This window comes from Molothrus aeneus, chromosome 1 (assembly GCF_037042795.1).
Source record: "Molothrus aeneus isolate 106 chromosome 1, BPBGC_Maene_1.0, whole genome shotgun sequence".
NCBI classification, from domain to species: Eukaryota; Metazoa; Chordata; class Aves; order Passeriformes; family Icteridae; genus Molothrus; species Molothrus aeneus.
Window position 1 is genome coordinate 58,776,027 of NC_089646.1, and position 24,227 is coordinate 58,800,253.

General features: G+C 39.3%; 1 protein-coding gene across 1 annotated transcript in view; it reads left to right on the plus strand.

The window, feature by feature from the left end:
- COL15A1 (collagen type XV alpha 1 chain) overlaps positions 1–24,227 on the plus strand; it is a 116,733-nt gene that overhangs the window by 59,486 nt on the left and 33,020 nt on the right. Inside the window, exons 12-21 of the mRNA XM_066571677.1 lie at positions 77–202; positions 3,842–3,904; positions 5,995–6,030; positions 7,050–7,202; positions 11,044–11,112; positions 13,458–13,502; positions 15,856–15,891; positions 18,461–18,523; positions 19,430–19,465; positions 19,559–19,642. Of these exons, the coding sequence (XP_066427774.1) occupies positions 77–202; positions 3,842–3,904; positions 5,995–6,030; positions 7,050–7,202; positions 11,044–11,112; positions 13,458–13,502; positions 15,856–15,891; positions 18,461–18,523; positions 19,430–19,465; positions 19,559–19,642 (711 nt within the window). The remainder of the gene's footprint in view (positions 1–76; positions 203–3,841; positions 3,905–5,994; positions 6,031–7,049; positions 7,203–11,043; positions 11,113–13,457; positions 13,503–15,855; positions 15,892–18,460; positions 18,524–19,429; positions 19,466–19,558; positions 19,643–24,227) is intronic.

Below are 24,227 nucleotides of genomic sequence, written 5' to 3' on the forward strand. Positions count from 1 at the left end.
GAGCTTTTTCCTGTTCCACATATATAGAAATGAACCAGGCTAGGATAATTTCTAACACTCCTGTTGATTTATCTAGGGTCTTCCGGGGCCACCAGGCCCTCCAGGACTGCCTGGTCTTCCAGGAAACCCAGCACCTGATTCAGGTGTAGGACCTCCTGGGTCATCAGGAGAAGATGGAGGTTCTGGGGAACCAGGCCCTGAAGTGAGTACCCTTTTGTGCACAAAGCTTGAATCTTATGCAAATTTATACAAAAAAAAAAAAGTCTTGTTAACCAAAGCACAACACTAATGTACATTTGACAGACAGATACTGGTGAATCTGGACCAAAATAAATAAAAATTAAGAATGCTTTTGCTTTCAGGAAAATAAAGTTTGCTAAATTACTTACATCATCTTTAGGGAATTTATAAAATAAACTGAATTTTCCTCTTTCCTCTTCTATCCTTTTCTTCAGCTAGGTAGAAACACTTATTCCTCATGTGAAATATAATTTTACTGTAAAAAATGTTGCTAAAGTCTGACTTGCAAATAAATTCTCAGTAAAGCATTTTTTCAGTGAAGAAAATAATGTTTTTTAGCATTGAACAGCTTTAAACATCTTCTCTGGAATGATGAGATTAGCTCAGCTGTTTGGAGCATGGTGCTAATAAAGCCAAGGTTGTGGGTCTGATCTCTGTGCTGTCCATTCATCTAAGAGCTGCACTCGATGATCCTTTCCAATTCAGAACAATCTCTGTTTCCATAAATTTACTAATATAGTTCCCTTATTCCCTATCAACCATCTGCCAGCAGCAGTTGTTCTCAGGAAAAGATTTTTCCTGTCCATCACAGAGCCCTCAAAGTGAGTAACCATTTCTGTACCTGACAAGGTGTCATTAGCATATATCAAGGAAGTGTACAGTTGACAAGTGTTAAAAAGATCTCACTATTTCTCAGCTCTCTTGGAGGGTTTTTTTTTGAGGATAACCAAGTTGGGAGTTGATACAAAATCTAAAAAGTGTTTGGCCATCCAGGTGGAAAGCAGCATCTTTTGTGCAGAAAGAAATTTAGGCACCTGAAAGTCTTTAATATGGGATTCAAGAGTCAAGTGCATGGGAAGCCAAGGAAATCCATTATTCTCTGCATCTACTGATTGTTATATGGATGGCAGTATAAAATAAAAAAGTCTAAAATGCTGACCAGATTTCATCTAATTGCTAAACTCCCAACAGCACTCTTTTTTATTTTCTGAATCCAAGATGGATCAATTTGTATTGAGGATTACAAATGTAATTTTAAGAAAATGCGTTAGCAGGTCTTACGAAGAAGACAGTTACCCTAATGTTTCATTTACTGCGTTTGATAAAGTGCAGTATTAGATTAAAAGATTCTCTATAACAGCTTCTTTGCAATTCAAACTGTACCTTCAACTTTCATGACTGTGGCTATTTCCATATCCTTAGAATATGAAGTAATTCAAATGGTCTAGGAAATAGTACTAAAATTTGCCATAAAAGAATAATGTAAAAAGGAATTAAAAGAAAATGGAGAAGTAAGTATTGATTCATTTTTTTATTTTTAAAAATGAGTGTATTCCCTCTTGTGTAATTTGGGATTTCACAGGCAATAGCATGAACTACTTGTAGACAGTCAATTTTCTGGTGCAACAGAAATCATTGTTTCAGGACAGTTCCTGGGAAACGTATCTGTTAAAAAAAGTAGAAGCTAAATGTTAATAAGACTACTAAAGAGCACTTTCAGAAGAATCAATCCAGGACAAATCTGCAGGCTACTAAAGGAAAACTCCAAATATTAAGAACACAGACCCATGCATTCCCACAATTTCAGATGACCCAAGAAACTGTCATTCTGCTATTCAAAGATTTGCACACATTTGCACACTCCGAATAAATGAAGTGAGCTCAATTCGCAACAGAAATGTTTTGGTTGGGGATCCTCATTAAGTACCACATTAACACATTTGTGTTATTAAGGGTTTTCAGCTGTGAATTCTAATTCCAGAAGATCAGCCAATTGCTTGAAGTTGGGGACGAGCTTAAGTCCTTGCTAAATCAAGAACTTTGTGATGTAGCACCTCTTCTCTCTACAAACATGTCTTAGAAATGTTTCAGTAAAGTCTGCATTTTATAATGGGAAATACCCCCACACAAACTCCTTCATAATGCATTTCATACTGATATGGTATTGATCTGATTAAATAAACATTTTCTAAATGCTACATGAAGTTAAATTGACTCATAGCATTGTATAGGGACTGTTTCTATCATAATTTTTTGTTTGAGATAGCTCACAAATGCATTAATATACCCTGATGAGAATAACAAATGTCCCAGCGTTGCCTGCAAGCTACACAAGAGAGACTGTTCTAAAGCTCTTGAGGAAATTAGCAATTTTAGCATAATGAAGCCTAAAATTGCTAAGCAGTAGAGTGGAAGTAATCAGTAAACTTTAGAATAGTTATTGTTCTTAGCTCAACCTCTTTTCTTATTCTCCTCTATGTAATCATGCCAAAATACAATATGAAAATGTTTGAAACATACTGAAAATATTTCTGATTATTCTCAATATTAAAAAAATCCATTACTTAGTCTATGACTTACAGTGCATCTAAAGAGCAAAAGCAGGGTGGGGGGGACAGAGAGAGCCAGAAAAATGAGGCTTTGTGATAATTCTGAAAACATCAGAGGGAAACAATGCTTTCTATCTGCTTTGCTAGCCATTTATATCCTTCCCCAAAACAGATGAATAAATAAATATTATTAAAGATCCCCAGAGGCCAGAATACACTGCTGTAAATGTAGTCAAAGGCTTTCAAGCTCAATTTTAAAAATGTGCTCTGTGTGAAATATGCCTGTTACATTTCATGCATGTCTTGTTACTGTGGGCTGGACTTCAATATATGTACAGATTTATTGGTTGATCCTACAAACCAGTGTTTCCCAGCCTGCTTGCTCACTCAAATGCATGCAGGATAAAAGTCATGGATACAACACCAGAAAATGGGAGGAGAACTTAATATACACTTTTCAAGGCAAAACTAAAGTGAGATGTCATGAACAACATGAGCACCATCAACCAAAGCAAAGTGGCGGCACCTTTTCTTCTGCAGAAGGACTCTTTAGGAACACTGCTCCTAAAAGTGTAGGAATGCGCCTCCAGGCTCAGCTACCCAGAGACACCTGGCAAAGTGAGTCTGGATAATCCAAGTGCTTATTCAGACTGCCCCATGTGGGGAGCTGAGGCCCAGCCTCAATGTTCCCAAGGGAGGATATCACTGGAGTTTTATGGATCAAGACCTCTGTCAGCCTACAGGCTTTTCTGTTTGCAGTGACAGCACAGAAGTCTCCTGTTTGACACCATTCCCTCCATATCACAACTGCCTTTAGCGATTCTACCACACAGAAACCCTGGCGTTGATTTTGTTAATACCAAAGTTTCCTCAGCTGGGTCTCATCTGGCACTGCATTGCCAAAAGTGTAGATAACTGAGGTGCCTGGGGATTTCAACCCCATCGTGTCTTTTACAGTATTGTCAAAACCTGCTTGGATAGCACCATAATCTCTCATGCTAAGGTTATATTTACAATATGCTGGGGTTTATTTTTGCTAATAATTTATGATTGTTGTATATAGTTTTCTATTAAAATACATTAAAATATTGGTTTGATTCAAAGCCAAACTCTCAGAAGAAAGAAATAAAAGTGTTAAAGCTTAGTGGTGGGAGGTACTACACTTACTCTTTCATTATGCTGTATCATCAGTTCGTCCCTAATACTTAAACACATGTTCTAGAAATCAAGCTCTCAAGTGGCACCTGCTTTAGATTTACTGTCATCTACAGGGCCCTCAAGGTCCTCCTGGCTGTGACGGAGTGGCTGGCCCACCAGGATGGAAAGGAGAAAAGGTGAGTTAAATGTCTGTCTTGCTCCTACTTCAGTGCAAAATCTTTGTCAATTCTAGGCTGTAAAAATCATAAGCAGTTGTTCCTGCAACACAATAGCATCTGGCTTCAGTATTTTTTAATGGAATCCAGATACTAATGGCTTATTAGAACACATCTCAAAAGGCATATTCAGAAATCCAGAATTTCCTATTGGCTAGTGTCTCGTTTTCTGAAGCATGCAATATTTGATATGCAGTATGAACTACTCTGTTGTGATTTGCCACTCAAAAACCAGTAGTGACTGGGCTCAGACAGCTGAATCTGGAGGGGGAAAGGGAGAGCTCCAGTTAGCCCAGCCTGGCACAGAGTGACAGCACATTATATGACAGGGGAGAAGAGTCTGAAGGAGCACAGACCATTTAAATTGGCAAACAAGAGACAAAATCATGGCCTACACTGGCTGGGCACCATATGCCCACCAGTGAAAAGCTGATGGGTCAAGATAAGGACAGAAAGATCACTCAGCAATTACTGTCACATGCAAAACAGGCTTGACTTGGGAAAAATTAATATAATCCATTGCTTATCAAAACATAATTTGAGCACCATTTTTTATACCCCACTTCAAGAAGGACGTGAAGAAAACAAAGACAAAGACTACAAGACAATTTCATCTTCTAGTGAGCTTCAACAGCACACTTTACGCACAAGAAATTGAAAGTAAATTCCCAAGTGTACATTTTAAGCTCACACACTGTAACAGAAATGAAAAGGCAAGTCTTAAATGGCCAGAATATTGATTTATTTTTATCTCTGGAGGCTGGAGGTTCTGAGTTGTGATATCAAAAGCCTGAGGCTGGTAAAAGTGCAGCACACATGGGAACCAGCAGCAATCCAGAAAGTGCAGTATGTGCATTGCAAAGCAGGCACCTGAAACCCATGTCCATCATAATCAGTGGTGTGTGTTTTACATGGGGGAGCCTAAGAACCGAAAGAAGTCTAGCTGAAGTAAACAGAACATGAATCACATACTATAGGAGGAGATTGATGGGGAAAGAGAAGCAATTTAAGAGAAATTAAATTTCTTTTAAAATCATAATCTTCTAAAAAAAGGGCTGCAATATTTTGCCTCACTGAGTCTGTTTGCTGCATTCTGTATATTTGATAAAAGTTCCATTAGAATTGAAGCACTATGTGTCTGCATCTGTTCAATACAAATAGGACTATTTTTCAATTTTTACTACTTTTTTTCTGAAAGCCTTGATTTATTTTATATTGTAGTATCTGTTTTGTTCTTTATTCGAAATTAATCCAGAGAAGATAACAAGAAAGAAACAACAGGATGCACTGAAAGTAAATTAAGTTTGTTCATTGAGTGACATTCAACATGGAGTTTAGCCATTGCTTTTAGGAAAAAAAAAAGATCATGTTGCTCCTGGTGCTTACTCATTTTTTTTTCAGATTTTACTCAAGAAATATTTCTGCTGAGTGAGTAAAGACAGGAGCTTGCCAACATAAAAATTATTCCACTAGATCCAGAGCAATTCTGAAAATAATTATTAGCATGCATTGTCTTTCTGTCTATTCTGTGTAATAGAAATGGAAAAAAAAAACAGTAGGCAAGTAAGGTATATAAAAGCAAATATTGATGAAATCTTGATTGCAACAGAGGATCTTTAAAATATTCCTAGTCATCACATCCTGTGTTTAGAAGGGTGACCTGTACAACTTGAGCAGGACCAGTTTCCATTTCTGTTATAGCCCATAAGAATTTTGGCATTTATGTTCAGAAGCAGGAGGATGTGACCTGCAATGTTTAATTCTCTGTGCTTCAAACCCTTAAAATCTGCAGCAATAATTGAAATACAATATTGAGTCCAGTCAGCATACCAGACCAGAGCTATCAATGTGTTATTGTAACACCTGAATTACAGATTGTTTACTTTTTAACTGAGAGGTCTGAGATTTCAGATAAAGGGCTCCATGTAAAGGACATCAAATTAAACAGCACAGAAATCTGTGGGCATTTGTATTAAGGAAAAATACCATGAATGTGCTTTTGTTGCATAATAGCCTTATTCTAAGTATGCACAATTTATTTTCTTTTACAGGGTGATCAAGGTCTACCTGGTTCTGCTGGTCCAAAGGTAACAAAAAACTGTCTTTATAGAATGACAGTATCACTGTGATACAGCATATTACTGAAAAATCTCTTACTGTGTAACCTAAGTTTCTCAGTTGGCCAGCATGCTTCCCTATGAAGTGTCCTGTAATCAGGTAACCTTGGCTGGACATGGCTCTATCACCCCCTTCCAAATGGGACTGGGGAGAGAGAATAAGACAGAAAGCAACTTGTAGGTTGAGATAAAGTGGTGTTCACTAAAACAAAAAGAAAGTGAAAATTTCCATGTGCATAAGCAAAGAGAAAAAAAGTTTAATCTCTACTTCCCATCAGCGAGTAATATTCAGCCACTTCCTGGGAAGAAGTTGCTCTGGAAGGCAAATACTATAAAACAACAAATGCCCCCCATTCCTCCTCTCTCCCATAGATTTTATATCTGAGCTGACATCATGTGGTACAGAATACCCCTCTGGTTAATTTGGGTCAGCTATTTTTGCTTAGTTGTGTCCCCTTCCAGGGTATTGCCCACTCCCAGCCCACTTGATGGGAGGAGGGGTTGAGAGAATTGTTAAAGAGACAGTGCTGATGGTGTGCCAGTGCTGCTCAGCAACAGACAAAACACTGGTATATTATCAACACTTTTCCAGCTGCCAATGCAAAGCACAGCACTGTGAGGGCTGCTGGGGGGAAAACAAACTCCAGCTCAACCAGAACCAATACACATGATCAGAAGGTTGAGAGAGGGAATACTCCCTCTCTACTCTGCCCTCATGAGATCCCACCTGGAGAGCTGTGCCCACCTCTGGGACCCCCAGCACAAGAAAGGCATGCACCTGTTGGAACAAGTCCAGGGGAGAGCCATGAACATGATCGGTGGATGACCTCTTCCTGGGGATGTTCAAGGCCATATTGGATGTGGTTTTGAGCTACCTGGTCTAGTGGAAGATGTCCCTGCCCATGGCAGAGGGATTGAAACTGTGAAACTACTTATTTGCCTCTGCTTAGACATATTCAATATATCAATAGTCGGAATTTTTATTTTAGGGTGATACTGGAGTCGCTGGATCAATAGGCCCCAAAGGAGAAGCTGGCCCTATTGGGTCTCCTGGAAAACCTGGACCACCTGGACCGCCTGGGCCTCCTGGACCCCCTGGACCTCCTGGACCACCAGGACTAAGTTACGGCTTGGGCTTTGAGGTATTTTGCTATTCTGAAGTTTGTTGTAAGTATGGATATATTTCCTCCAGAAGAAAGACAGTGTGATCACCTGTATATTTCACAGGTATTTAAGTCTGAATTGAGAACAAAGTAATTTGTTCTACATTGAAATTTGCCAAGGAGTATAAATACAGAGACACATATTGCTTATTTCTGACCTCATGGTCTGTTTTACTTAGGACAAAAATGTTCTATTTAAAATATAAAATTGCAGATGTTACTTTTTCTACTTCTGAGAATAATATCTTCATCACTTAAAAATATGAGATCGGGCCAGCTCAATATGATCTTTACATATCATTTGAGAACTGCTCATTTGGATAATGTTGTTGGAGCAGAAAGTGGTTTTGCAATAAAGAAAGGCAAGGGAAGAACACTCAGGTTCAAGAATTAGAGCTGCTGCATTGCCATCTTTGTGAAGAGAGGCTAAGAAAGTGTCACTATCAATTCATATTTGTGTCTTCACTTTTTTCTTCCTTATTTTCCATGCATTTTTCTATTCTAATTTACCTGTGTGGCTCAGCAAAGTCTTTCTAGAGTTTTTTATGTCATGGGATATAATCGAATTGGCACAGGAACTCAGGGTAGCCTCATCAGAGAAGTAAGAATGTTTGACCAAAATTACTGGCCCTCTGTCGAGCAGCAGCAGTAAAGTGGTGGTGTTTAAAAGATACCAGTTTTCCTACACATTTCTCTTAGTATCTACTTCAACTCTTTTGTATTTTTCTTTTCTTTACAGACACTTTGAGGTGCCACAGGTGTGACCACTAGTGCTTGTTTAGAGACCTAATTTGCTTTCTGATATCTGACTAAAGAATATTGTACTATATACACTAGTGGTTTATAATCTCACTGATGTCAGTGAATTTCAATGGACAAAATCTCTCTATCAGTTCACAAGTTCTTAATTGCCAGCACTGAAATTGTTAGCAAGAAGCAGCTTGAAGCCTAAGCAAACAGTCCTTTGCCTTGTCTTAGGCACACTACACTGGTACACAGTCTCCCCTGAATAAATATCTAGGTGTCTCAGAATGACTTAAGGACCACTGGCAAGTCACAGCTTCATCCCAGGCCTGGTCTGAGTTTTAGCCCAGAATGATAGCTTCTCTGACTTAGAGTCATCTTCTGTGACCTCTGAGGACCCATTCTTTAAGAGATTCTCCACTTTTCACCATTAGCACTATTGGAGTAAAAGGCAATGTGCCCTTATGTCACCAAAGAGTCCTCCTGCAATTATGTGCTGAGGATCAAGCTCTGCCACTTTTAAAACCCAAGTCTCAGAGGAGAAAACTTAGCAGATGAGCAGGAAAGGGTGAAAACTGAGAGTCCCCACTTTTATGGATGCAAATGCAGAAGGATTTGATCCCTAACTGCAGAAACAGTATCTTGACCGGCTTCATCTTGAACTTGATGTAGTCCAAACAAAATTGGTATGATTGTCATTTCCCTGAGAGGAATACTACTTTAAACAGGTTTGCTAGCTGTAGCTGATCTTTTGGATGCCCACCCCTGCCATCTGTTGAGGCAGCACCATGGTCTGCCAGTTTATTAGGGTGACACTACCTTTTGGTTGGCAGTCTGTTTATTGCAGTAAGGCTGTTTCTGCAAAATACTCCTGTTAGCACTTGTTAACATCTGTGATCAGCTATGTGCAAAAACCAAATGGCATGGTGTTTGCTGGCACTTATGCTTGCCAAAAGAACAGTTTGAGCTGCAGAAGGTACCTGGTAAACCCATTAAAAACACGCAGATGTCAAAAGAGATGATGTGTTATATAAAGCAGGCATCAAGCACTCTCTTAAAGGGAAAAACAGACTGGCACAATGCAGTCAAGGGAAAGAGCACAGAAACACAGTGTGGTTTATCCTCCACAGTGAGAGTTGGCTTAAACAGTCCAAAGAGAATAAGAGTAGATTTTCTGTTGGTATTTGATACACTGATAGCTGATGAAGGAGCAGAATGAAAGTCTGAATGACATTAAATCAATCTCAGGTGAAGTTGCACAAAAGGTCTCTCACCTTGGTCCTCCAAAAGGAAGGACCTGATTCCAGCTGTGCATTCCTTCTGCTTCTCTTATTCTTGTGGAGTTGACAGAAAAGGTCAGAAGAACAGGATCTCTGTTTTTCAATGGAGTCAGGTCAGATTATGTTTTCCGTACCTTTGGTGTTAAGCTGTCATTCAGTGGTAGCTGAAGGTGATCTCACCCTTCCCCTTACACCATCTCCTGAGTGCACCACAGCTGGACTAAGCTGGGCCATTTCAAGTCACTAACTGGCAGAAATTTAAGTGGGTCAGGAGTGGGTCCTCTAAACATGGTAAGCTGATACAAGGGCTTGCTGTCATTAGGAGGTGGAGGTTCTCCTTTGCTCCTCTTCCTTCCCCATCTGCAGACATTCCTGGCACATTCCTACCCTTCGCATGCACTCATATTCAGTATTCCATCAATTCTTCCACAAGCCAATTTAATCTACTAAAATTTTAGAGAACACTTGCACCCTGAAAGTAGCATATTTTCTGCCATTTTAATCATCTAAAGAAAGTGAGGGGTTTCAACACATGATGTTGATGTTGCAAATGAAGGCTGTATGGCTGTGAGCAGGGAAATAAAAGAAAGATTAAGATTTTCTCTTTCAGAAAAGGAAACAATTAAGCCAGCGCAGGTGCAACTAAAACTGCAGCTAAAACCAAGTGAACAGTTCCCTGCTGGCATGGCTCATTCAGATGTTTTGAAGAACAGTCTACAAGTTTGGACTAGGCACAAACTAGGAGATAGGCACAAGAGTGGTGCTGAAACAAGTAATTGTGGCAGCTGCAATTTTATTTCTTTACTGCTTTGGAACTGGCAGCTCCTGCTTCTGCCATGTATCTACAATGTCATAGAACAATGAAAGCTGGAGGGAGGCTTCTACTTTCTGTGTCGTTTCCTTGAAAACTACTAAAAAATCTCCATGGGAAATAATTTGTAGTCTCCTCTCAAGGACTCCCACTACACAGAGACTTATTTCTGAAGTTAGCAGAGGGCAATGGAAAAGGACAGTGGGCTGGAGCAGATGACCTGTAATGAAAGCCTCAGGGAACTGAGCTTGCTCAGTCTGGAGAACACTTAACCTTAATATCTAGGAGGTTCCAAGGCCTGAGTTTCCAATGCCCTAAACAACTTGATTGGAATTCAGTGTTGACATTGCTTTTGACGGGAATTTGGGAAGGCAGCCTCTGAGAGACCTTTCAACATAATTAATTCTACAATTTGGTGGTGGAATTTTTTTCTGCTTAATTTCAGAAAGCAGTATTTTAGGCAGGAGTTCAATGTTTGGCTGTGAGAATTGGGAAGAACCTCTATTGATGAAAAGTGATTGCTGCCTTTAAACTGCAAGTTCTCCCTGACATAAATCAGTTTTGGGAACCCTTACTAGTCATTAACGTTTCAGTAGCTGGGTGGCAGGTAAATGCTACACAGAAAAATACTGCTTAAAAGTGTGCTTAAACACAGTGCAAACTGTCTCACTTCTGCTTGATGCTCTTCAGCCTGAAGTGCTGGAGCAATGGTGGCAAGTTGGCAAGATAGTACAGACCAGAGTTTCTGTAAGGATGACCAGCATGTTTTTAATCACATTTGAGCAAAGCCTATCTCCAGAACATCATCCATTTTTCTCTGAAAAAAAAAGTTAATGAGAAAAGATTAAAATATTTGTGTTCAGTATGTTTCCAGTTTGTACAGAACTTCAGAAAACAGAGCAGTTGGAAAAAAACCAAAACACAACCAGAAAAAAAAGCCAAAGATAAATTCTTAAATTCTGTAACATTTTGTCTCTTCCATTAGGATATGGAAGGATCAGGTAGCATCGACCTGTTAAGTGAATCAAGAATTCCCAGACCAAGGGAACCAAAGGTGAGTGGATATTTTAAGGGAGGGGAGTATAAATTGTTGCTGAGTTGTTTGGTTTGTTTTGGGCTTTTTTCTAAACAGAGGTTTCCTCCATTCTGCTTTTTGGAAACATATAGCCCCAGTCAGCTATAGATTGACAGTCACTACATTGAAATGGATTCACTTGCCCTAGAATGTCTAAAATAACTGTGTCCTCCAAAGAATCTGAATGGCATTTCTCTGACACCTTATTAGCTAATGATTTTTTTTATTCTGCTCTGGTATATTTTTGAGATATTAAAGGGTGAATAAGGGGTTTTATGTTATCTAGCTCTCTGTTTCTCCCTTCACCCTAATAGATTCCTTTCTCTCATATGAAAGTGACTCACACATATGAAGATTAAACTGAAATGTTATAGTTTGACAAACAAATGTGTGTAATACAACATGCCACTTTTAAACTAAAAATTTTTTTCCCAGTAGTGTGGAAGCAATGTCACAGAAAAAAGGGATACTTTTTTTTCCCATCATTGTGTCTCAGGAGATTTTTTGCTAGTGTGGACCACTTCAATCTTCAAGTAGGGAATATGGGAATATAATCTATTGGTATCAACCAGATCATTTGGATTTATTGTCATTCTTAACAATAGAAGGAGTTCCAGTGGTTTAGTCTGGCAACAAAAGGACACGAAGACACGATCCAGTAGCTACTTAATGAATCTCTGAAGGGCAGCTGCAAGTATGATGAAGCTGTTCCTTGTAGTGCCAGGTGGTGCAGCAAGGGACAGTGGTCACAATTTGCAGGTTGGGATGTTCAGGCTAAGCCTTAGGAGATGGCTGTTCACTAGAAAGTTGGAGCAGTTGCCCAGGGAGGTTGCAGAAGGTCTGGTCTTGGAGTTATCGAGGCTTTGCTGGACAGAAACACAGCTGACCTGATCTGAAGCTGGTGACAGTTCTGCTTCCAGGGGGTGATTGGATTAGATGGCCTCCACAGGCCTGTACAATCCTATGCTTGTGATTCCATGAATCATCAGACATCAACTGAACACTGGAGGCAGGAGTGACTTTGAGCAGCTTTCTACTGTGTTGGTTTAAAGTACCAGTAATTGTGAGTCACTGAAACTGTAGCTGATAGCTTAGAGAAATTTGCCCCCTCTTATGTCTTTTCCTAGATACTAAAAATAGTACAAAAATACAGTTACAAAAATAAGTATTTAATCTGTTCGCTGAAACAAGGAGGTATCCACAAGCAGGGCCAAAATTCCACATTCTGACCTGCCTTAGTCACAGCCTTACTCTCACATTGGTTTTATAACAGGCATTGTTTCCAAGTCACTCAGCTATAAATATTCAAAAAATGTCTTGTTGGAGTTGAACAAAATTTTCCTGTTACTGCTTAATTACTCTGCAAAGTTTGAGTCAGTACAGAAGAGAGATGAGAAAAGGAGATAAGAAAAATAAGAATTTTGCTGAAATTATGAAAATGCTTTTACATACTTACTGGTACTGCACTATCAGCCATTTACACCTTATCACAACTCCAGAGGACCCAGTGGTGCTTAAGTGAAAACTGAGAATCTGCTTCAAAGGAGGTTGCAACGCAAAACAGCTGCTAAGAAATAAATTACATTTATTGGCACTGTCTTCGTATCTGTTGAGATTTCTATTAATCTTTTATCAGAAAATAGTAATTGGGTTTTAAAGGAGAAATATAATTTTTTTCTGACAGCTCAGCTCTCGTTTCCAGGGTTTCTATTTTTTCTTCCACAGATCAGTGTAAAGTTTTATTGGTGTTTTCTCATTATTTAGTAATACTATTTATATCTGCCTTCATGTTCCAGATAAAGACAATTCAATCACTTTGTCAAATTCCTTTGTCTTCCATTCAATTTTCTACAATGTCCAATAATGAACTGTTGTCCATTTTACCATCAAAGAGCCATAATTGTTCTTTACAACCCATGTCACCATATAGAGATGAGAGGAATTTGAATTTCAAAATTATTTTTGAAACAAACCTTTTGGGAAACTGCTTTTAAACCTAGCAAGACTCTGTTGCCTCTAAACTGGTAGCATAAATTAATTTTAGCCAAGAATGCAAATTCAAAAAACTGTAAGCAGTTGAAAGCAATACATCACAACAAATGCTAAATTTGGACAAATTTGTTTCTAATATTTTCTAAAAATATGTATTGTATGCAGTGACAGCACTAAAGTTGTATTTGTAAGAAAAGGTGCATTTTATTGCTCTCCATTAACACTACAGGTCTCCAGCATTGTTTTTGTAACAGTCGTGGTAGCAAGTTACATTTTTTTTTCTGAAAAAAAATTTTGAAATGCCATGTGGATTTACAAGTAAATTTTTACAGGGTTCTGCAGGAAGACCTGGACAGCGTGGACCATTAGGGCCAAAGGTAAAAATATTTGAAAGATAACCTATATTGCTTTAGTGTATTTTTTTCATATTTTTTATTTCTACATTATCAGAACTTGCCTGAACATAACAGCTTTCCTTTAGGATTCATATACGGATTAAGCTGGGACAAATTTTGTTCCCATTTGCACTGGATATCTATGCAGAATATGTATTATTAAAATTATTTCATATCCAACAAGAGCAGTGAGTAGATACTAACTGGGCTATTACATTCCATCACATCTTTGTTAAATTTTTTTTGGACATCTGGCAATTTCTCTTTGTTGCTCATTTATACGTCACTCTGGTCTCAGAGAGGTTACATGTATGCTGTTGAAAGAGAAATCTGCATGACGAGGCCTTCTGATCCCAGAAAGTGATAGGAAAACATTCTGGAAGGTGCTAGGGGGAAGAAGGGAGGAGCAATGACTACTTTGCCTTGGTTTTATTTGAGCTTAGAAGTGCCTGAATTTTTGCACTTTGATGCTGCTACTGGTTGTGTAACCAATAAGGCAAAAAAATGGAGAGATGAAAAATCACAGAAGAAAAGGGCAGATTTGCAGAATGGGTCTTTAGACAGGAAGAGGCTTTTCCTATTCCTATGTAAAGCTCGACTACCACTCGGGTTAACAGTACAGCATGACAACACCTTAAATGTGAAGTTAAAGAAATTTAAGGTCTTCATTGCCCCGGGAAATAACAGTAACATTGAAAGGGCAGGAAGTGGAAGATGAGAAGTGGCAGTACCCATCCTCTCACTGTGAAATTTTCACCTGAACTTACACCCAGCACTAATCACTGACTGCCCATTGCACACACCTAATTCATAGCACAACAGCCACCAAAAATCTGGCCAGCCCCCTCTGTCTAAAGTCTGTAAAGCTCAGCTTTTAGGGCTGAAAAAGTCCCTCCATAGTGTACTACTCCTGCTGCTGCTGGAGCCCATTACTTATGAGTGAAAAGAATACAATTTGCACAGCACGTGTTGGTGAGTGATTCTGCAGTGGACTGGCAAGAATAAATGTGCTCTCACATGATGCTGCTCTGTGCACATGTGTAGGTGCCGAGCCTCCACGCTGACTAAAAAAAAAAATTTTTTTAAGAACTTATTCTCTGCCCTTAGCTAGAAATTTTGTATCTAAGAAATTCTGCTTCACAAAGATTTCAGAAATTGAGGTAGCAAGATTCCTAGGATTTAGGAAATGGGCTGGAGTGGTAGAGATAGTCATAAACCTTGGCCAAGAGACCTCACCATCACCTTGGTTTAATCATGAGTCATTCTTCCCCAAGATACAGGAGAAACAGAAAGGAACATGCCTGACATCTTACAAAACCAGGTATACTATGGCAAAATTAATATAAAGTGGTTATAATACACTATCATTCTCATGGGGATGAATTTTACACCCACTTTTCATGATTATAAATGACTTCACTAGGCAACAGTCGCAAAATACAACAACCACCCACTTCCCAAAACCAAGAGCTAATGCATCACGAGGAATTGAAGGTATAGTTCTGTTCATGCATCTTTCATCCTTCAAACACCCCAGACAAGTACAGCTGTCAGAGAAGACTAGCTATGATCAAATTTTTTCTCTTTCCTAGCAAGTAAGTATGGATCGATCCAAATTCTGCTTTCACTTTTATTATTATGAAAAGCGGTTTTTGTTAAAAAACAGTCTATAGTCTTCATACACTCTTGAATATATGAACTCCCAAAAAGCAGTAAGCATAAACATAACATTTGAGGCAATGGCTGATTATCCCAGTTTATATTCAGTATCTCCAAAGAAATAAACTAAATTGGATGTTCTCTGTCTGTTAAAAAATTGAAGAACTGTGTCTACTTAGGGCTAAAATCCTGAAGAATCAGTCCCAAAGGTGGAACAGTGCAATGTTCATTATTTCACTCGTGGCTTGACACAGTGCCTGGGGAGGTGGAGAGAGCAGCAGTGTGAGGAGACTGTGTTAGCTGGTTTGGAGACAGATGGTTAGTCCTTTGTGGAGGCACAAGGTCATGGCTGCAGTGGTAGAACTGGGGAATGTTACCATGAGCTGATTTCAGATGTCAAAAGGAGGCTTCAGGAACATGTCTTGGTCAATGCTCAGCAAAAATAATGAGTCATGACCACAAACTCTTCAGATGTGGTAGCAACTGGGTGATTAAAATCTCAGAACCAAATCACAAATGTATGCCAAGCATCACTTTACCAAAAATATGCCATATTTTTACTGATTGTTTTACTCCAATGGGTTCCTTTGTTTTTAAGAAAAGTAGCATACATGTTTAAAATCCTTGCAATTACTGCTCACTTTAATACTTGAACCCTCCTGTGTCTCTGTTTCAGGGAGAAAGAGGCAACATAGGTCTCCCAGGTTCAAAGGTGGGAAGTTTATTTAGCCTGATCTAAAACCTCAGTTGTTTCTTTCCTCTGTTTCTTTTCATCTCTTCATGCACTTAGTGAATGCACTTAATGAACATTTCTTGCTCCATCAGCACAAACCCCTTTCTCTGGTGAATTGTGAGTATCAGGAGCCAGTATAACCTGGTGCTTACGACTTCTGCCTAAAATGTGGTTAAAATTGTGTCTAAAAATTGCATCTAAAAGGTGCTTGTCTTCAAAGGAATCTTGTGAAGCCCTGCACATTTTCACCAGAAGGAAGATTAAAAATCAGCAAAGCTTAGACAGAAAACTAACTTCCACGTGCCTCTGTTCCTTCATATGGTGGTGTGTAGCTCTCACCCCACAGCAGAGCACCCCACAGGTCTGTGCTACAGTCGGAGGCTCATGTCTGTCTTAATCCCTGCCTGTTCTGCTTTGAACTCCTCTTGGAGCCCTCCCCAAAACTCCTGTTTGGGACTGTGCTGCTCCTTGCTGGTCCCTGTCTGACCTGAGTGTCTTTTGCAGCCACAAGCCAGCAGAGAGCGCTGATGTGACTCAGAAAATTTTTAAAAATTTAAAATAAAATAAAATAAAATAAAATAAAATAAAATAAAATAAAATAAAATAAAATAAAATAAAATAAAATCTTGAAACGAAATAGCCTTCTTCTGCATTTGGGACGGCCCTGAAATCAAAATTTACTATAGGAAACAAGATAAATGCAGTTATGCTTGATAAGTATTTACAAGAGTATTATCACAGTCTTCTAGCAGCATCTGCTTGTTTATTTTTTAAAAATACCAACAATGTATCAGGACTCTTCTTGCCATAAATTCCATCTGCTGTGCATATTATGAGTGTTGTCATTTCACATAGATATTTGTCAGCATGATAATTAAAGCTGATGCATTGACACACAGGACAGTAGTTTAACTCTTCTTAACCAGTCTGAGACTATAGAATATTCTTTATTATTCCTACATGTCCTTTCTTCTGAGATCCTTTTTCTACTAATTGTTATTGTTTTATGTGAGAGTGCATTTGAAATATGTGTGTATTTTAAGTGGAGTGACTACAGGATTATTTTAAAAATAAGCAATTTATCCCTTTAACCCTCAAACTAAAAAAGATATTTGTTCTCTTGTACCTGAGCAATAAGCTACATTCTTAAAATATGATGGGAATTAGAAATAAGGATGTCTCTGGATACATCAGTTGCATTAAAACATCTTACCTATCCTGAATCTTTTCTTCCCATTTAAATTTCATTAGGAAAATGAATGGGAGAAATTATTCAGCATTTGTAATGGTAGGAAGCTATCCTGCAAGTATCAACATGCCTGAAATTACAACATTCTGTTGCAGAATAGCTGTTGTTCCAATGTTATTTCCTCTGATGATTTACGTTTGCTGCAGATAGATACTTATAATTTTCCATAAGCACTTGAAAAATTTATGTCCCAAGAACCATTGTTACTGCTCATGCAGATACCAAAATCCCAGTAGCTGCTTTGATGCCTAAATTCCATTAGCAGTCAGACACCCTTTATCCTGTCTATAAAATTGTTTATAAAATGAAGAACAGAGTACTTCAGAAATCATACTTTATTCCTGACCCACACGCTTCACTGATCACTGACAAAAGCAGAAATAGCAGTGACAATATCCTTTCTTAATGAAGCAGGCACATTAAATCTCTTATGGTGGTACTATCTGCTGTTAAAACCCACAAAAATTTTCTTCAAACAGAGCAAAAAGTTGGAAACAAAACAGTATTTTCCAAAAACCAAAATGAAAGAAAAAAATCCCCAGCATATTAAAAAAAACCCTCAAAGCCAAAAAAAAAACCAAAAACCCCCTCAAAATGACATACAAAACAAACACCCAAAAAACCCCACCAAAAAAACAAGATAACAAGAGTAATTGTTCCTTTGGATAAATCATTAGGCTGCTCTGTGTCATTTCCTTTGCTCTTTCATATGATGCAGAGAAAAACAGATGCAAAAAGTGTAGCTCACTGTTTATCTGGTCCTTTAAGAATTTAGAACCTTCTTTTATCCATTTTTCTCAGGGCAAACTGCACTATCCTTAGTGCATCTGTTTTTCCCATAGAGCAGAGTAGCTGTCAGACTCCAGTAGTCATACACAGGCCTCTATCAAAACACAGCAGAGGGTGGTTTTGCCCCACATACTGGCTCCTGTCTACATCCAATGCCAATGTCTACATCCCTTCTCTTCCTCCAGCTTGAGAGTCACTTAACTGAAGGGTGGAAATAACTCATCAAATGTATTTTGAGGGAAAGGAATGAAATTCATCCTTTTGCTAACAGGGGTGGAAGCAGTGAAAAACTATTGAAGCTGGAGGGGAAAAAAAGCCATAAGCCTACTCTGGAGAGGGGGAAAGAGCAGGAGGAGTGGAGAGAGCATGATCTAATGAGATAATGAGTCTTCCCCAAACCTGCCCACCAGCCCGTTCAGAGCCATATCGTGACCCTCCCCAGTGGCAGCCTCCTGCTTGTGTGAAACTGAATGCAGTTTAGAGAGAATAACTGTACGTTCTTTGTGGCAGGGGATGCCGGGCACAGATGGAAAACCAGGCTTTCCTGGCATTGCTGGGCATCCCGGAGAAGTGGTAAGTAGGGTTATCATCCTCTCTGATCACTGACACACACTGGCTCCCAAACCTACCTCTTACAGGTCAGCAGGATCAGCGCTTGCTAGCAGAGTATGAAGAGCTGGGGCTGTGTTTGTCCTGCTTAACCTGGAGCAGTTACCTCAGACAAAAACACAGAAGCAGACTGTACCTTGCCCATGCCTCCCTCATCAGTCAGAAGAGATACAGGCATCTCCAGAGGCTAGTTCTGATTTCTCAATGCTCCTTCTGCTTTTAATTATTCAGAATTCAGCTCTGCCTTTAATTAGAGGAAAGCCAGCAGGCTCATAGGTGATTTCAATCTATTTCTCATGCTTAAGACCCTCGAGAATTACAGCGTGCTTTGCTTGGGAAGTCCCACGGCTCATCCCCTGGCACCTTCCTCTCACTTGTGCCAGAGAAGTGTCTGCATTTCCAGCACAGGGAGTCCTACAGACAGGCTGATCAAGCTTAGAAATAAGCTGCCTGAAAGATGACAGTTTAGCTTCCCTGTCTTCTCCTATCTGGTCTCCTGGGAAATCCTGGGCACAGCTGATGTGGTTGATGCTAGAAAAGGACAACTCAGCCAGAGATGGCTGATTTCAGTGCAGTGAAAGAAATGTTCACTGGATTAATTCCTAGCTAATGAAATGTTTTGTGCCCATTGTGCTTCTAGTCATCTGTGAACTCTGTAAAAGTTCTAGGAAATACTTTTAACCATCAAACCTTCAGAAGATCTGAGTTGAAACTAGTTGGCCCCATGTTTGTTTTGAGAGAGCTGGGAATTATCATTCTGTACATGAAATTCACTGCTGTGCTTTTTGTGAAGCAAGAGAGAACACATTTCATAATTTCCCCTTTTAAATCACTTATGCTCTTTTTTTCTTTTTTTTTTATCATCTGAAGGGTCCAAAAGGAGAGAAGGGTGATCCAGGACCTCGGGTGAGATTGTGTGGATTTCACTCTTTTCAAGAAACCTATGTGAACTGTAGCGCTTAGTTTATGGGTTTTGCACATGTAATGCTTTTGAAATAGGGTGAACCAGGACAGGATGGGAACAGTATTGTGGGACCGCCTGGACCACCAGGACCACCGGGACCAGTCATAGCAATACCTGAGGTAAGTGTGCATGTCGAGCATTGAGGTCTCTAACTCCCCTTACAGAGAAGAGGGCACAAGTGGTTAACACACTGGCAATTCTGCTGCTCACATTCAGGTCATAAGTCTATTCCTCAAAACAAAAGAATCTCAATATGTCTCTGCATGAAATTATTTAGTTTTGAAAATGTTAGATTGGAAGAAAGTGGGTAAAGAGCTTAACTACAAGAGTTGTGAGATCATATTGTGCATCTCGCACAAACTCTTTAGGTGATTCTGTAGAAGTTGTGAACATGAAATAGAAACCAACAGAGAAATACAAAACTGGGAATATTTAACACAGCATAGCACCTGAGACACAGCAGTAAGTGGGGGAGGGTAATTTCCTGATAGTTGTCCACTATACAAACCAGAGCACTGACTCTGGAAGAAACAAAGGGTAAAATAGTAGAAGCCCATAAAAAGTCTCCACTATGCTTTAGATGCAGGTATATTTTCAGTTAGTTTTGCTGTGTGTACATCAGCCTTTGCAAAAACAGTACTATATGCAGTAATGAAGGCTGGAGATTAGGATGAATCCCACTTGGACCTGACAACAAAAATCTTAGTAGTTGGCCTGATGTAACATTAAGATCTGGAGGAACTGTGAGTGACTGCAGGAAACCACCTCTGAGAGGTGGAGGTGCCTAAAACAGCCAGACATACCCACAGGAATACATATAAGGGCAGTAAGAAGTGTTTTGTAACTGCAAGAGAAAATGCCCAGCTGGGAAATCTGTGTTAAGGAGAGCTTGGTGCCATCATTATCATAAAGCTGAACTACACATAACCTTTTTTGACTGAAACAACTGGGCTTTCACTTAGGCTTCTGCTACCAATAGCAAATATAACATTAATTTTCATCCCATAGGCTTGAACAGGTCACCGGTCTCACCTGTCCTACCTGAAGTGTTTTTCCTTTACTGACTTTACTGTGAATCCATGCAGAATACCAGGATCTTGGATCCTGAATCTTGGATGAGCTGAATTATAGACTTAGAATGATAGAAATGTTGGTTGTGGTCGAAGTCCTGCTCATAGTGGGACTGTCAGCAGCTCTACACTTTATCTCAATTCTGTTGGAGTTCCTGGGGAACTGCTCAATAGCTGTGATAGAAATGCTGTTGTAAAATTCATGTTCTTTTTCCCAGCCCTGCCACGGTGCCACTGCGGGACCTTAATTCTTATCAGTGACTAAACAGCTCTGTTTGCAGAAAAAATGAACCTCAATGTGTTGCTCCACAGCTCATTAATACTTGAAAAAAAACACTATGACAGCCTCAGAGGGGGAACAGTACATATAAAGAACATAAAAAGATTATTGAACCTGACATAAACTAATGACGCTTGCTGGAGTCTGCATGGCTCCCTATGTGCTCTAGTCACAGTCCACACACCTGTCAAATATGTAGCTATGTCTGAAGAAACCTAAAGTGCATCCTCTGTGTCCTCCTGATCTCCTGTATGAACTACTTTTACCATGTATTACAGAAATGTATAGAGCCTGGTAGAATCTGTATTGCATTAGGTGTATTACAAGTCCATACAGAATCTCATTTCCTTAAGTACCTTTGTGTTCTAGAAGTAAGCTCTTTTAAAAAATTGAGAGCATTTATGGCTTTATATACATTTGTAATATAGGTGTTCTGGGGAGGTACATCAAGAGCTGTCAAATGCTCTGTATTGTTAATCAGAAGATTTCTCTGAGAACTTGGTGTACTGGATTTTGATACAGTTAATGAAATGTGTGGGGAAGTATACGTCACTATGTATGACATTGAATTCTTCCTATCTCACAAATGTTTGTGTAAGAACAGGACATTTGTTTGCAGTAAGTTTGCTGAGATAGACATTAAATTATCCAAGTGTGTTTTGTTGACTCAGTCTCTCATCTTTCATAGTAAGCTTCAAATATGAAAAAGAACTATTGCAAGCAGACCTATCAATTGCAGTTGGAATTGCAGAACTAAAATAAATAACACTGCCAGCTGTTGTAATATGGATATTGGCTTGATGTGGATAGAACAGCAGAGATCAGTGATCTGAGTGAACCACAGGGCACTTAGAGAGATTACTCTCTAGGTCAGGGTCATTCATTTAACCATTGTGTAGCCAAGAACAATACTTCTTGTGCTACAGAAGTCCAATGGACTTATCCATCAGAGTTGGAAGGAAGTTTTCTAAAGAAGGGCTGTGTGGCTACTTATGTTGCTTGACAAAAAAATAAGCAAATAAAGAGTTAGTTCAGTTCAGCACTGTTGAAATATTTAGAGCTGACATGGACAGCTGTGGCTCAGGGCCAGGTCTCACCAGTAAGCATCTGGCTGATAGCACATTGATTGAGCTGCACTGAAAAGTGGACCTTGGTTTCCTTCTCATTTCACCTGGCCCCTATGTGAATGGAGGGGATTTGGTTCCTTCAAGAACCACTTCTCATACCATGAACATAAGTGTTAGGGGAAAACTGAGGTCTGCAGTGGAACCTCTCAGTTTCCAGGCTTCTGCAGTTCCCACCAGCAATGTGGGTCTCAGAGGCTTCCTGTCCTTGCTGCCTCCTCTGTTGCCTCCTGTGACTGATCAGGAAGTCTGCTCTGACTCATCATGTTTTAAAAAAAAAGTATTCCTCTGTTTGCTGCTGCTTGATATTCCAAAACACTAAAATCAATATTTCTCATCCTATATTGGCTATTTCACTCTTTCAGAGCATAGTTGCTGATACTCAGTGCATTTTCATGAGTGGAATCGTGATAACCAGAAAACCATAATATTTGTTGCTATTATTTTATCACACAAATGTAGTTTGGTATAGTACAGAAGTAATTTTGAATAGAGAAATATTATTGGATTTAAATTTCAAACTTTTAAACCTTTATTTTTGGCTGGCACTATTTACGCATAGTTTAGCTACAAGAAACAAAAGTCACAAAGAAAGGTTAATGCTGAGGGTGTAAAGCAGATGTCAAAAATTTTGTTCAGCCAGTTCTTTATATAATTCTGATAAGGCCAGAATTTCTATAATTATGACAAGGAATTTCTATATTATAGAATTTCTATAATCCTGACGAGGCCTTTTGGATGCAAAGCTGAAGGTTTACTTAGAAATGAACCCAGACAATCATCCTAAAATATAACAGTGAAGAAAATATGGAAAACAATGTTGTCCTTACTATTGTAGTTAGCACTTTCTGAACGAATTCAATGAGTTATATTGCTACATTGTTGTTATTAAAGCTGTTTGCACATCCAAACTCAAAGCTGAATAATTATATACCTGGAGGAGGTTGTGAAGAGTGCAATCTTTTCCTCTAATCATCACTCTTCTACCTTTTGTTTTCAAATGTTCTTCAGCATTATGTACAGTTTTCTGACTTCCAATCACAATTTCCATTTGCAGATCAACTGTATGTGTAAAATATACAATGTGCCCAATCCCAAACTCAGCAAAGCCTTTGGGATTCTTTTCACTGACTTCAATATAGTTTGGATTGAGTCCAAAAACAATGAATAATGAGCGATTCCACAATGAAAAGACCATGTAAACCCAAGGCTCCTGGATTTCTTCCTCCAGATAAAGCAAAACAATCGCAGCAGCAGGACTCTTTTATTACTGTCATTAAAGTAGCAGCCCATGTCCTGTTCCTTTTCTGGGCCATGTAAAACTGGAAATAGAGTGGGACCAAGGGCATCATACTATTCCTGAAGAGTGCAGCAGAGTTCATGCAGTCTGGGAGATGGAGTGCTGCCTGTAGAATCTAAACTCTATTTTTACTTGAGAATTTCTCCGGCGGTTTTTGTAGAACATGAGGACAGGGAGTAGAAAGAAGCACCCAGTAGAAGCAGCAAGCTTTAGCTGTATGAATTATTCAACATGACCTCAAAGTACAGAAAGCTATCCATACACTGCCATGCTCAGATGACAATGGATAGGATAGGATAGGATAGGATAGGATAGGATAGGATAGGATAGGATAGGATAGGATAGGATAGGATAGGATAGGATAGGATAGGATGTGTGATCTGGATTCGACAAATAGTATTCAGAGATTCATAAGAGTATTGGAAGTGATCTCTGGAGGGCATATGGTCAAACCTCCTATTCAAAGCAATGGAGTTTCAAACTCAATTCCTGGATAATGTATTCATAATAAATGTTGGAAAATATTGTGGTCTGGTCATGTTGATCTACACATGGTTGCAGGCAGTAAGAGGCATTCAAATCTCACAAAACCTCAGTGACAATGTGTATATTCATGGGCTAAGTAAATCCCTGCCACCTGAAGGCATGCCCTGTCCTGGCATTGAAGAGTCCTGGACCACAGCTCCAAAGTCCTTGTCCACCTTCATTATCAGGATTCTGTAATTGAATTATGCAGGAATGCCTGGGCTAGTGGGGAGCTCACCAATTCCAGGATACGAAGCAGTGCAATTACACTGTGCTGTTCAGGCATCCTGAGACTTGATGCTGAGTGGTGCAGGAGCTGCTCCCCATCACAGTTTGGGGTTCCAGGCTAGTTTCAGACACAGCAGTGTGAACAGTGCTGACTTAGGAATCACAGCATAGTGCTGC